At 51.0% G+C, this 14,034-nt stretch overlaps 1 protein-coding gene across 1 annotated transcript; it reads right to left on the bottom strand.

The window, feature by feature from the left end:
- Window positions 1-1,494: 1,494 nt before the first annotated feature.
- Window positions 1,495-3,926, bottom strand: LOC149810614 (large ribosomal subunit protein eL14-like). The gene is made up of 3 exons (XM_089994163.1): window positions 3,800-3,926; window positions 3,323-3,446; window positions 1,495-1,658 (listed from the first exon to the last, which is right to left on the bottom strand). Exons 1-3 carry the CDS (start codon window positions 3,902-3,904, stop codon window positions 1,495-1,497), a joined length of 393 nt encoding a protein of 130 aa, XP_089850289.1. The 5' UTR covers window positions 3,905-3,926.
- Window positions 3,927-14,034: the final 10,108 nt, after the last annotated feature.

Genomic DNA, 14,034 nt, shown 5'->3' on the forward strand with positions numbered 1-14,034 from the left:
TTGTCGTGATGGCATCGCGTGGACATGGAATGCGAGCAGTCCGCTAAGTGTCTTTCACCATAAATAACGAATTTGGACATATTGCATTCAAGCTTACTTCCTGCCAGGATAGTCAATTTAGCTTAGGGGATATTGCATCATATAATAAAATGTCGGTCGAGGCCTCAGGCATCTTGGGTGGGAGCACAAACACCTTGGGAAACGAAAGAACGCACACCATATTCAAAAACTTAACATTTTCTCAAACGTGCAACCTTTTGCCGACACATTCTTGAACACGAACCTGGATTTCAGATGAACATTGTGGCTGCGAAAGGGCAGCGAGTGCTTTCCTTACCGCTAACGGAGAAAGACCGGAACTAGATGGGCGGGAACCCGTGTGAATGAAACCCAAATAATATTTTCGCTATGGCATCAGCACGTTTCACGCAGCCAAAGAACGATATTGCTTGTTAAACGTTGGTTGGTCATCACCTAACTGCAACGGTATTCCGCGGACGGTAGACCCAAATGAGCCACACACTGCACCCAGGGATGAAATCAACAGACCTATGCATTCCATTTCACATATTTCTTGACGACGTGCTCACGTTTCGACGGCGTCCTGCGAAGCTGGCGCTAAACTGGGCTTGGTTAGGCGACGACGCTTGCGATTCTGATGGCGGGCAACTGTTTACGACAGCTGACGGGCCTTGCTTACGGCGCCAGGTTTTGTGATGGACAGTTGCAAGAATGTATGATGGCCTACAAGATTGCATCAGTCACAAAGTTTTCAGTCAATCTCCGGATGTCAGCCACGAGTTGCAGTGCGGAAGAACATGTTCGCACCTGACGCCATTTTCTTTAGACCGCCCCAGCCTGCCGTAAAGAAATACCATCCAACGACAAACATAGTGGAGCTACATATGAGCACTTATGATGACGGGCACGGTATGACATACGACTATAATTCAACCGACTTTCAATTCGACAATCTTGATGTGACAATAGGCTCCGTGCCGAATGCAACCGACGTTTCCGGCAATTTGTCATCACCCGCCGAATTCTTGAACTGATGTTACGATTGAAAGATGTGACGATGTTCGAATAGTTCTCTTCAAGTGTCTTTGCAAAGGCTTTGTGCATGCCATGTTGCCTTAAGTGACTCCAGGCTGGAATTCAAATTTTAGCCCCGATAGCAACGGCTCAGTCGACGACAAAGGGTTGAGGCACTGAAATTGAAGCCCGGGCAGATACCACGCAAGCAGCAGCTGGCGCCAATCATGCATTGTGACAATCTTATTTTCATCGATGTCTCCGTGTTCTCAGCGCTTGCTGCCTGCAACAAAAGCAACACTGCCAACGAGTTGACAGGAAAGAGCCTAGCAGGTGGCCGCGGGCCTGCCATCGCCCATGACAATTTCTACCACAGTGAGTGATCGTGCAGGCCTCAAAGACAGGGTATGACGTCCAGCTGCAATCGTTACAGTTACATCGCATGCAAGGGCACAGCAATTACGCGGTTTTCTTAAGCTGGTTGAAAGCCTTGCGGACCAACCGGGAGCGCTTGGCCTTGACAACCATAGCCTTGTACCGGTCGAAGTCTGTCATGTTGGCTTTGCTGTTCATGCGAGCGTGCTTCTTGCCCCAAGCAGTCGCCCCAAAGGTGGCTTCCAAACCTGCACCACCAGATGGGGCCACTTTCAAAATGCTGCGAAAGAGCACAAGCGGTTGTCTGCCGAGTGCGCATTTCCGTGCAATGCAACATTCACTTTCACCTGCACTCTCGGTCAGACTGTCCCCCAATGCCAACAGGATTCGCCGAGTATCCATGACCCTGCTGACATGCTCATTGCTCAAGTTGTGTGCTCACCCTCATGCCGTCCGGGCAATATCTCTTCACAATCTCGCTCTCTACCAACAGGAATGTTGCTGTGCTATTGCATTTAGCGGATGTCAGCTTACTTTTCAAATGAACCCAGGTCCGCTGCTTCTAAGACTGGCAATGGGTACAGGGGCACTTCCCCAAGGCTTTGCAAATAGCTTTATGCTAGGGTAGGGTATTGTGATGCGAACTGCCTACCGCAGTGAGCCATATACAAATCGTCTTCTGCACCAGCTCGACCTCCAGAGGTCCCTTCTCGCATCCCTATATAGGGACCGCGCAGGTGAACTGCGTGACACTTTGTCTTTCCATGTGCCCAAACCCCTGAGGCGGCTGAAACCCGCTGGCAATCCATTTATTAAGAAGAAGCCTAGATGACTTTGATCCCTACATGCCCCATGAAGTAATGCAGCTGAAATGCCACGCAAAAAGCAGCTCTGCTGCAGATTGTTGACGTAGAACTATCGCACAAATCACGCGCATACTTGTCGGAACAAAATTTTAGGTACTGGCATGGGCATATACTGTGACAAGTCGGATCCCGATACTTTGCACTATGTGAACTACAGATCCGCAATGGCATCACTGAACATGTGAAGTGCTATTGCATCATCCTTCGAAGGACCATGTAATCAACCGGGCTGTGCAAGAGCGTACTTGGCCGCCCACTTGTTAAATCAGCACCTACACGATTGTATAATGGAAAGCGGCATCTCTGGTTCTAGACAAACGCTTTTGTGGAGGCACAGCAATCAAGCATGTACAGTACCGTGTGGACCTTGCCCAACCTAAGGTACGTCAGCCGTGACCAAACAGACAACCCCACACACAAGGACTGGCCTGTCGATGCACGTTCTTTGCGCAAACAGGCACCAACTATACAGCTTACGGTGTCCATCCGAGAAATGTAGCTCCTGCCACCCCCATGCTGGCCATGCACACTCATGCACCGCCTGTTCCCTCGTTTCAAAAACTGGAGGCCGTTTTGACCATCCGATGTGAAGCAGAGTGCATGACCCATGCGAAAAAATTGCCCTGTGTTCCCCACTTCCATGATCGGGTGGCTGGCAATGTAATGTCGAAGTTGCGCGCTGGTTTTCAACCGGTCCTGGACTTGCACAGGAAATGCCCACAGGATGGACACCACTGCTCAGCCCACAGGCTCGCAGAAGAACCAGAACCAAATGCGAAGTGTCATTTAACCACTAATAAAATATTGGAATCGTTATTCCCCCACAAGCAAGCCGAAGACTTGGGCTTTGCAACACTTTCTTTGGCAAACAGTTGCTGGTTGTCAGCGAGGACCCAGTCTGATGAGACGTCCAGGTTGCAACAAGCATGTGCGTTGCAAGATATGCAAGCATGTGCCAAGCAAAAGTGAGGTGCATCCGACTTGCAAGGCGTTGCTTGCCTATTGGATGCAGACGTGCAGATAATCTGCCGATAACACACTCGTACCTTCGCATGCCTTTGCGAGCTCAGCCCGCTTTGCAAGCCGGCTGACTTCCAACTTCATGTCTGTGATTGTAAGGCGCTTGAGGCTGCCAATGCATCGGGTGATGCTAGGGTGGTCCACAATAACCTGCAAGACGGTGAATGCTTGACATCATGCCTGCTGCAGCCACCAGCAGTATGTTGCTGATTTTAACCTTGACATGTGGCTTGGACAACGTCACGACAGGACTGGTAGGAGCAGGACTCTTGCAATAGAGTTCGAAAGTACTCGGACCAGGTTTCTGATAACAAGTTGCTACTGGACCGAGCTTTAGCCAAGGAGTGGCATCCTTATGATGATAACATGCGTATCCCTGATTGTTATGCAACAATCCATGCACCCTTTGCTAGCTGCTGCCGACGTGAGCAAACAAAAGCTGTGTCAGGTTCCGCCGAGCCCTGCGACTTCCATCACGCACAGGAAATGCAACGACAACATACCCTGTTCATGTCAAGGACATCAACAATGACGACAAGCTTGCCGAATTCAGGGCCATAGTTCACCATGGCCACACGGCCAATCTCAACATTTCGCGTGAAAGGCATGCTTGCGCGTGCTACAGACACTCCAAGCAACACCGAGAGGGAGAGAAGTCAGGTGTTGCCAACGTTCTTATCGTTTGGGTGTTTGCGTGCAATGCATTCGTTCCATGCGTGCTGGACCATGGTTTGGCCGCCTTACGTCAGCGGGTCCCGCCACATTTCTATGAAGGCAAGCAGTTTAGCGGGAAATAGCGTCTCGAATGCCCTGCCGAGTCCCCGCAGCGTAATTCAACCACAATGCCGAAAACGTGTATCGTCCAGACTTAGGACAATATTGCCATCTTTGGCATTGTGTTTGTAAGACCTGCATCCGTTGTTTGTGGATGTTCGGTCTCGCACAGCTGATTTGCTGGGCAACGTTGATCGCTGCGGGTGCAAAGCACAATAAATCTGATGCATTGGCATCCATAATAGATGATTACTCGCCATATATCATCTCGTGCCGCTCTCATAATCTTCTAGCATGGTCATTCGGCAGTGTCACTGCCGGACATGTAGATAGCGCAGAACATGCAACGAGCCATTCGAAGCCGGAGCTGTAGTTCTGATGCCACCGAGCAGAACACTTTGTTAACGGATTCCATGACGAGAAGGCGGTCTCAATCGTACGGCTCCCTGTTCAGCACGTCCCATGGATTTGCCCTATGAGATGGCGTGTTCAACTGTGACATCATTCCATTGCCTGCGCTTCTGTCGCAAGTCCTGTTTCGTTCATCTTGAGAGCACGAAAAGCACAGTCTATGATTATAATACTAATCGACAGCATTACGGAACACACACGGGTACAGTCAAGAGCATTAGCCTTCGGGGTCACTCCTGAATTGGCGTCGGGGGCTCAATGATGCCGAATAATTCAAAACCAGCCATACTCATACATGACGTCAATATATGCACAAATTGAATCATTTCCAAAAGCGCTCTCATGCAGTGCTGCGTTCTCACGGTTCACAACCCTAAGTCTATAGGGACCAGGTAGTCTCGCAAATCTCGAGGACGGAGGAGCCGCAAAGAGCAACACAGTTGGCATTACACAGGTAAAGTTAACTTCTAGTCCGGTAAATACACCAGAGTGCCGAAGGCACCGCATCGCTCACGATACTCCTGAACTGTCACATCCTGAGTGTCGTGCAGGTTGATAGCCAACGGCGCTGTATCCCAGACGCCGCAAACCTCAGCACATGTCGTAGCTGAACAGCTGGAGGCCGAGCGCTGCGCATGGCTCGCATGTCTCTCCGCATGTTTCTTCATGTTGATCGGCACGTCGCTCATCTACCGTGCCGACTACACGCGCACCCGTCTTGAAGCCGACCTAACCCTCAGCGCCATGAACAGAGAGTGGCTCGAGGTTGACAGCATTATGCTCAAGTCGACCAACGTACGCGTTCAACCTGCTGGCCCGTAACGCTGTTCTCCGCTATCCAAGTTGCAATTGGGGTTGCCAATGTCCATGCGGATGCGGCAGTGTTGTTAAGCGATACACTGGTCATCATCGTTGATCTCTTTCGGCCAAAGTCTTTGAAGCTACCATCTGAGCGTGAAGCTTGTTGTCACGCTTGAGGGCCTAGTCCTGATGCTGATACGCGTGTAAGCGATGCGTGCGTGAGTTCCGTGTCGCAGATGTGACGTGCACGTGATGTCGGTGACGGGCTCCAGCCTAGCTCCAGCAAGGAGCCCGCAACGTCTAGAAGCTTAGCGACTAGCCAAATCGAGTTTCGTGGCAGATGATTCCGGCACGCGCCTTCCCGCCCTGAGTGTGAGTGAAACGCGATTCGCCCCGGTATCATGGTAGACAAGCACCAGCTCCTACCACCGGAATCATCATCATGGCGACCCCGCCATGTTGTTGACATTCGTGCACTAATGAGGCGAATTGACCGGCTGCCCGATCTGTGTCAGCCAACTTGCACCACAGAATTTCAGATGTTTTTTTGGTAGCATGCCGCAACACGCTCTCATCATGCATCAACTACGCCGTACATGCAACAACCATATGCAACTATGGAATGTGCGGACTATCCTGTCTGGTTGCATCTGTTGAGATGTCTGGAGACATCTAGTCTAGATCCTTCCACATCTCGCATATCTTGGGTCTCTGAGACTGTTAAGCTCATACTGTAGTGTTGTGATGATAGCACCAAATGGTTTTGTACGAACTCGCTGAACAGTTTGTGTTGTCAACAGTGTCCACCGGCATTTTGCATGTACCATCCACGCCTGTTTTGTGTGCAGTGGTCGCTGCTGGTGGACGGGGTTGAGGCAGCACGGTTGCAGACAATCAGCGAAACAGCTTCAACAGGGGGCAACTCCGCAGTGCCGTTGGAGACAACATACTTTGTGGCGGAGGATGTCCTAGGTGCAGTGGCTCCTCGATTGCCAGACGACGTAACTCAGAACAGCTCTTCCGGAATCGTCAGCAGGCAAGTCAGCGAGCGAATGACTCAACCCAGGGTATTAGATCTACAGGTTTGCTCCCACAACTTGCACCATACACGAGCGTTCCACTTTACGGGCCAACTGGATGCTTTTAACCACAGACACTGCCAGCTTCTGGTGGTAACGTGTTGTTTTACAGCACTCTCGCATCCATAGAAAAATCGGCAACTCCAACTTGGGAACATCAGGTTGTGCCATCAGATCATGTTGTGACTGTATTGTGCTGAGCACCCATGCACTGAGAAATAACCTGAGCCAAGGGCGCTGAGAAGCCGGGTGTCTGATCCAGGAGGACCTTTCAAGTCACAAACAGCTTGGGCCTGAAGAAGAGGTCCACTGTACAGCGCTGTTGCCCAGCGTTCCGGAAACGCTTGACATGAATGGGGAAGTTCCTCAGAACCTACACAACACACAAAAGAGATACTAAAAGCTCAGCACTGCATACCATTACAACTCGTAAAAGAGTACCAACAACAACAGCATTGTTACCGTCACGATCCATAACAGAGATACGTAAAATCAGCATTGTTGCCATCAGACATGTCCAACACGGTAGTGTTGTAATGAGACACATGTAGAGAGACACATCATTTACATCACATAAACAATGGCAGGAAATAGTCAACAAGCAACCAAGACAGCACATTCGAAGTGAGACACATCATCATCATCAGACGTAGGCGTCCGAATCCGCATGCAACACTCTGCAGGTGACGTACGCCAACGGCACATCGCAGCGGATCCCACTCGGGGATGTGTCAGCCGTGCAAAAGCACTCGGAGCTCTCAGCATCGTGGAAGACTTGCCATTTCCGAGAACAGGGGCAGTGGGCGGGCAGCAATCACAGGTGCACTGTCTTTGACGCCTTGCACAAGCTGTGCTACAAGGTGGCCTTCAACGGCCACAAGCAAGCTTGGGCGCTTGATCACACGTACGGGGATGTTGGCTGCTCGAGTACCACCAGCTGGAAGCCTCTCTCCACTCGGCGGGTCACTGTTGCTAACTATAAAAGCGTTGAGCTCCCGTTCCTGCCCTTAACACAGGCACGTGCCTCTCAGTGCTCCGCTAGACCAGAGGGGTCCCAACCCACATTGTTGTTCCCAAAAATCATGTCCGACGAACCCTTAGGCAAGTGAGAAATATCGCTCAATTGGGTCACGGTAGCCTGGTGTCACTCGCACCTACTCCACACCCCTGTACATGCGTTTTCAGGCATCTGGCACCGCAAAGGACACAGTCTGGCAACGCGCGAATACTTCCCAGCTGGCCATTGATGCGTTCGCATAGCGGCCATGATGAAGGTGCAATAGTTTACCGCATTGCCGCATCCTGGACATTGGCAACTCCAAGTACTGCTTTGAGCGCATTCCACTTTATCGCATATGCTTTCGGATGTGAGTGCGTTGTTGTCCTTGCCACAGGCTTGACCCTCTGATTTGTTGCCATTGAGAGGCTCGCAGTGCACACGGTTGCATTCTCTTGGACTTGAGGTCCCGACCGAATCTATGTATTCAAGCAAATTGCTTTGTAACAGGTTGGGAAAAGGTGTCGTCACACCAGGCAACCGTGACCGGGTTTGCCCTTGCTTAAGGGGCTCTTCGGTCGGCAATAGAGTGCTGATTGTGTGTCGAGACTATGAATGCAGTTATGTAGTTAGGTTCTTTGAATATGCCATGCTTCTGCAGGAACTGGTGTCATCTATCATCGTCCGGCACGCACGGGATCCCATCCTCCAGATGCAAAATATGACGCAGGGCTCCATGAAGATAGGACAGATCAACGAGGATGAGTACAGTATAGGCATTGTCCTTGCTGCTTTGGGTGCCACATTGTCGGTACCTGGCATCTGCTTGTTTGTTCTTGTCAGCGGCTGGCGGCAGAAGCGGGACGCAGCAGCCTCAGTTAAGCGATATAGTAAACTTGATTTCAACGAGGACTTTGTGTAATGGACGATGATGCTCATGTTGAGGCTTGCCTGGCCCACCGCTGATGTTCAATGAGCTGATCGTTGTCAAATGTGAGTGCTTGGTTGCGTTTAAACTGTGCCAACTCGTTCTTGCTCTGCTTGAATGATGATGATGACACGTGTTACAACACTACCGCATCCACGTGGACATCGGCGCAACTCCAAGTACTACTTGAGGACGCGGTATAACAAACCGCATGGCTAGCTGCACGCCACACGATGTCCAATCTGGGTGCAAATGAATATGCCGAACTTGCAAGAACGACAACATGACTACCTGACTGGTAACTCTAAAGTATCGACTGCTGAAAATTTAGCTATTACTCTACCTACCTGCTGTTCCTGACAGACGGATGATGGTATGAGTGCATTCCTGACGATCCGTACATCTCAGCAATTGCCGTGTTGATTTTGAACTTCCGCAACCCACCTGCCATGCCCGCCCCAGCCTAGCTGTCACCAGCAATGCTGGCACTACTTTTGCCACACATGGACCTGTAGTCCAACGTCGTGAATTTGACGGCAACCTCATCAAGGGCGTCGCGTGAATCTCCATACTTGCGTCCTCCCCCTTTTTGGGGATACTACATTCCTCCATTTAGGCGCTTGATCAGCTCTGGCTGTCTGGCCATATCAACGCCGCCTTCTTTGGCTTGATGTTATCATTTCACTTCATGTAATGCAGCGACTGATTGAAACAGGACACTCTCCGCCATGAATTCCCTTTCTCAATGAGCATTTGGGTGAATGAGGGCGAGCACCCTTCCGCCAGTTTGAAGCGCTCGCCAGGCAGATTGTTTGGGTCCAGATGCTCCAAATTTGCATGGATTTGGGGACAGAGAAGGGGGTCGGAAACCAATGAGGCGAAGCAAGCCGGTTTGACAACATGCCGCAAGAAACCCTGTCACATCGATCTGATTTGGTCTTACACCGTGTCGCTTGCACTTGCGGGCTGCATGTTTGCCACACAGGATGCGATATCAGCCCCGCCCCACCGAAGCTTCATGCTATAGAGTAGGATGTCACACGTGGCCTCCATTTTCTCTGCCAGAGGGCGGGTTGGCTTTGATGTGAGTGCCTGTGATGATGCACGCCTCTCTAGAGGCCTCCTCTCCTACAAACACAGCACGCTTCAGATCCGTCAACAGTCATCACGCTAAACCGCGCCACTGAGGAGGATATCAACGCTGCATCTGATTCCCATTTGCTAGCATGAATCGTCAGATGGTGAAGCAGCGTTTCGCCAGAACGGGTGATGCGCAGGTACGGATGCCTGGAAATGCATCAATTATGGGGACAGACCGCATTCTGACGAAGCGCTGCGATGAAGATGTTACCGGTGAACTGGTTCGTAGGAAAGCTGGCATTCCCAGAGCCCTGGTGTAAGATCTACATGATCAGGTATGAGCCAAGTTGGAAGCATAATAATTTTATCATTAGTCATGTCAAACCGAGGCGAGTCTATTTTGCTACTTCCCATGGCAACAAAGGTCGTCTCCATGATGCATGAGTTTTTCAGCTTTTGGCGCCTTGCCATTTGGAGAGGACGGAGAAGACAGGGGGTGTGTGTGACTCACGATGTGCTTTCTGGTAGGACATGCAGATTCCCTGCGGCCTTGTTGAATGAACGACCACGAAAACAAGGCCCACGTGCCCTTCCTGCCAATCCAAGAAAGGAACAATAAGTGGGCCTTGTAGTTGCATTAAAGAATGGGGAGTGACCCCAAACACATTAGCCATGACGCAAGGGTATGTGATAGATGTAGGATTGTTTCACCGCTCCGACCTAGGTGTTGCATATCTGTAACTAGCAGTGCTCAAGAAATTAGCATGAATTTAGTCTGGCGGGGAGATGTTATATAAGAAGGAATGCAATGTAACGGGATGGCGGGGGCGATGACCCCCCCCATCAGCCCCACTATCACCTCCACCATCATCACCACCATCACCTCCCTGTCAAATAGAGACGTACCTTCTCGGACTGTTCGGATTGTTTGTGAAATGTCCACATCCATTCTGGTTTGGGTGCAAATAGGACAAGAGAACATTCCCCTCCAACGCACTCTTAGATTCTGTGGTCCGAGATTTGGCCCCATACTTTAGCCAATGTCCACGGGGATGCGCTAGCCTTGTGAACAGAGAGAGACACACCATCATCATGGGGCTGAGATCACCTCATTTGCATGTCCGATGCAGGATAACAAACACACCTCCAATGCGTGAGCGTCTGCACGCGTCTTGGCCTTCCCACCAGAGAATGAGCATCCGTCTCTCTCGCCCTGTACCCTGATCCTATCGTTGGCTGTTTGTGTCACCAGCGCGCCACCAGTAGGAATGCTTTGGTTTGACAAAGTTGAGCTGCGATCAGTTCCTTGCGGCAAGACTGCCGTAGTCAACAAACTCTCGTCATGGCGAAGGCGAAGGCGTTCTGCTCGGCGATGGGGACTACCGATTGCGGCATAGTAGTAACCCCAAGGCTCAGGAGGCAGCTGAACTGCAGAGCCGTAATAAAGTGGCAACTCAGCCCTGCTCGGAGCGCTCAATTTCTCAGCCAGGCGGGCGATTGCCTGCAACATTAATGCCCATAATCTAGTGCTGTGGCCAGTGCTTTGCCAGAATGGGTTTCGAGCCCCGTTTTGGTCCGGAAATTTGACGTTTTCGGGCATCTCGGCCCGAGGGATGACGCAGTCTGACGAAACACTGGCCTTGGCAGGCATCGGAGCTCGTGGATCTTTCAGTGGTCTGTGCACGGAAGGATCTCGCTCAAGTGAGAATGTGGGCAGAAGACGGTGAAGAAGGCGCATCAGGTCAGGCTTACTTAGGCAGGTTCGTCCAGGTACGCCTTGGGTTGTGGTCCTGGTACCAGGTACTCCCGAACAGTACTTAGAACTTCCAATCTCCATGTGAATGCGGCAGTGCTTTGAAAAGATACATCATTATTATTCAGGTAGGAAGTGCATCTTTTATTGCTTCGACTGACAGGTATCAAGACTCTGTGTGGGGCTGCAAGAAAACATAGTTGGCTGCTCATATGATGGATCAGCACCCACATGACTAACTAATAAAACTAAGCTTTTCTGGCACCAAACGCACGCTTTTGCACCGGCTTAATTAATGCTGTGCCCGATCAGGGCCGCCCAGAAGTGCTTGAGATGCCGATTATGGGACATTGCATTGCCAAGCCAGAGCACATGCCTCAACAAAGTCGAAGAAGTTAAGAGACATAGCGCGGCCACGGTCTGCCAGTTCGTCAATCACCTTCATTTGGGATCGTGTGAAGATGATTCGAGCGTCCACCATGAATAGTCCAGTGGCGGGAGAGCACATGTCGCAGTCGTCCAGGAGAGTTTGCCAATGTACCTGCCAGAAGTACCCACCTTGGTCCTGGTAAACCTGCAATTCATGGTCAGTCTCATATGAAGAAATGCAGGCCGTTGACGGCCCATGCAATTCTGCAGTAAGGCTTACTAGCTGGCCAGCCAGAATTGCCTAGTACGGTTATGGTAGTCATGCCAGGAAGTATAAAGCAATCCTTGGTACATCGTGCTCGCGTAAGGGCAAGATCGACATGCAATGCTTCTATCTCTCAATGAAGCACAGCTTGCCAAGCTTGCATGCACTTTCATTGAACTGTTGCACCATCGTCTAGCTGCGGCCATGGATGGCTGCGGTTCAGAGTTCAAGGTGAGCCATCCACGGCTCCCTGCCTGCTTGTCCACAGACTCACCCAAAACATCGTGTCAACATGTGAATCGTGTGGCAAAGTGACATGCATCAAGGCATCTTGACTTGCATAGGCAATGCCACTACACTGCACTCAGAGCGGACACATTCGGAACTTGCAGGATTCACACTCCCAGGTATACCTCTTCGTAGTCGGCCCAAGAGATCTTCAGTCCATTGCTTAGAGAAAACCAAGGCCGGTGTGCATGTATTTGCTCCTCAAACATCACTGTGCAACGTGTTTGTGGGTAAATCTCAAGACTGTATGCCGCGTCGTTTGAGCTGCAAACTCGTCCACACCAGTTTTGATTTCCAACTTGCACAAGCTCTCCGTGTAGACCATGTTTCTATTCAACTTGTGGCCATGCACTGTCCGGTCTGGTTGCAATCATATGCATTATCAAAAACGAAGGCACGCCTGGTAGATGACGCAAAGCAAGTCCCAGTACTTTGTGATGACAGCCTCCATGCTCCTGTTGTACAGCCGGCCCAGGCGGAATTTGTTGGGGCTGTGCAGTGCTTCGTGGGGTACTCCATGCAGCACAAGCTCCATCAAAAGCTTGCCGACAGCCGCAGGTGAGCGTGACGAGTCGTTGCCCTCGAGGAGCTTGATTTGAGCGAGGCACAGCAGGGCTTCATAGAACTCAAATCGGCTGAAAGCAGCTCCGCAGGCAGCAGGTTTGCGTTCCATGTCTTGGGTCGAACTCAAGTCATTTGCCTGCGTGCAGGACAGATCATTTGAAAGCAAAAGGACGCTAGTGCGACGCATAGATTGCAGCTTGCCTTGACACTGCACAGAGCACCAACGTATGGATTGTTGCCATGTACAGTGGGATGTTTACTGGTCCATTAGAGACAAAGCGACGGACGACAGGCTGAACACAGTAGACAGATGGCTGAGCCATGCAAGAGGACTGAACGGGCAGCAGTTGATTGCTGACTGGACGCGAGCATCCAAAGAGTACTGCTCGCCTCGACTGACTCACAAATGACACGTTAATGACACGTCTTTGGCAGCAACGAGCCCATCCAGAAGAAACGGGTAATTAAGGATTACATGTCAGCATGGACCACAGAGCCAGAGCACCAGTCATGTGGCTCTGTTGCGTGTGAGCAGTGTGTTCTGCCAGGCAGAGTGCTTTCGGGTCCAGACACCTGGAAATACAAGAGTCTTGGGGACAGAAGTGGGGGTCAGACTCTGTTCAGGTGAAACATTGCGTGTGAGGGCATGTCTGTTATTTGCTTGACAAGCTTGCCTTGCTGACTCCCACAGCGGAGTTAAGACTGACGACAATCTAGTGGACGTTCACGTTGATAGCCTTCACCTGAAGCTTCTCGACATCAATCTCACTCCAACGATAGTTGTACGGTACGAAATTGTACTCGTCTACAGCCTGCAACACAAGACCAGCTGTGTGTCCAAGGGTAGCAACGAGGGATTCCACGATTTTGCAAACATCAACCTGGCAGGCAGTGCTTGCCAGAAGGAGTTCGACCTCCACTTTTGTCCCCAAAATTTATGTTTTATTGGGTATCTGGACCCGAATAATCAGAGGGCCAGGCGAAACATTCCTAGCTGGGCAGCGAATTGCTCGCAGCATCAGCGCTACCATTAACTGAAGGATACTTGTGGCCCACACGGGACAGTCCATCTCAGGATAGTCAGTTTCCGATAGCCCGCACCTCCAGAGGATTAGATAGCACAGCAAGGCCTGGGCAACTCTTGGCTCCGTGGGAGTTGCCAAGCCTGATGTCGGCGACAAATGCGCGGAACTGGTCGCTGTTGATGGAGAAACCGTCGTGTGGAGAGCCAGCTGCAAGAGAGAGGGCAGCATAGTATGAGAACACGCCAGACATGGCACTGGCGTGAGGGGCCAGAGAGTCTCGAATCGCCTCCACGGCTGCAGATGAGTGGAATCTGACTCAAGTAAACAGTCAAATCAATCGGGAACCACGTCTCCGCACTGTGCCAACAGGGACGTGCACGGCGGGCTTCGGCCTTGGATGATGC

The sequence above is a fragment of the Nuphar pumila genome, unplaced genomic scaffold, assembly GCF_984573655.1.
Source record: "Nuphar pumila unplaced genomic scaffold, dmNupPumi1.hap1.1 HAP1_SCAFFOLD_245, whole genome shotgun sequence".
In the NCBI taxonomy this organism is placed as follows: Eukaryota; Viridiplantae; Streptophyta; class Magnoliopsida; order Nymphaeales; family Nymphaeaceae; genus Nuphar; species Nuphar pumila.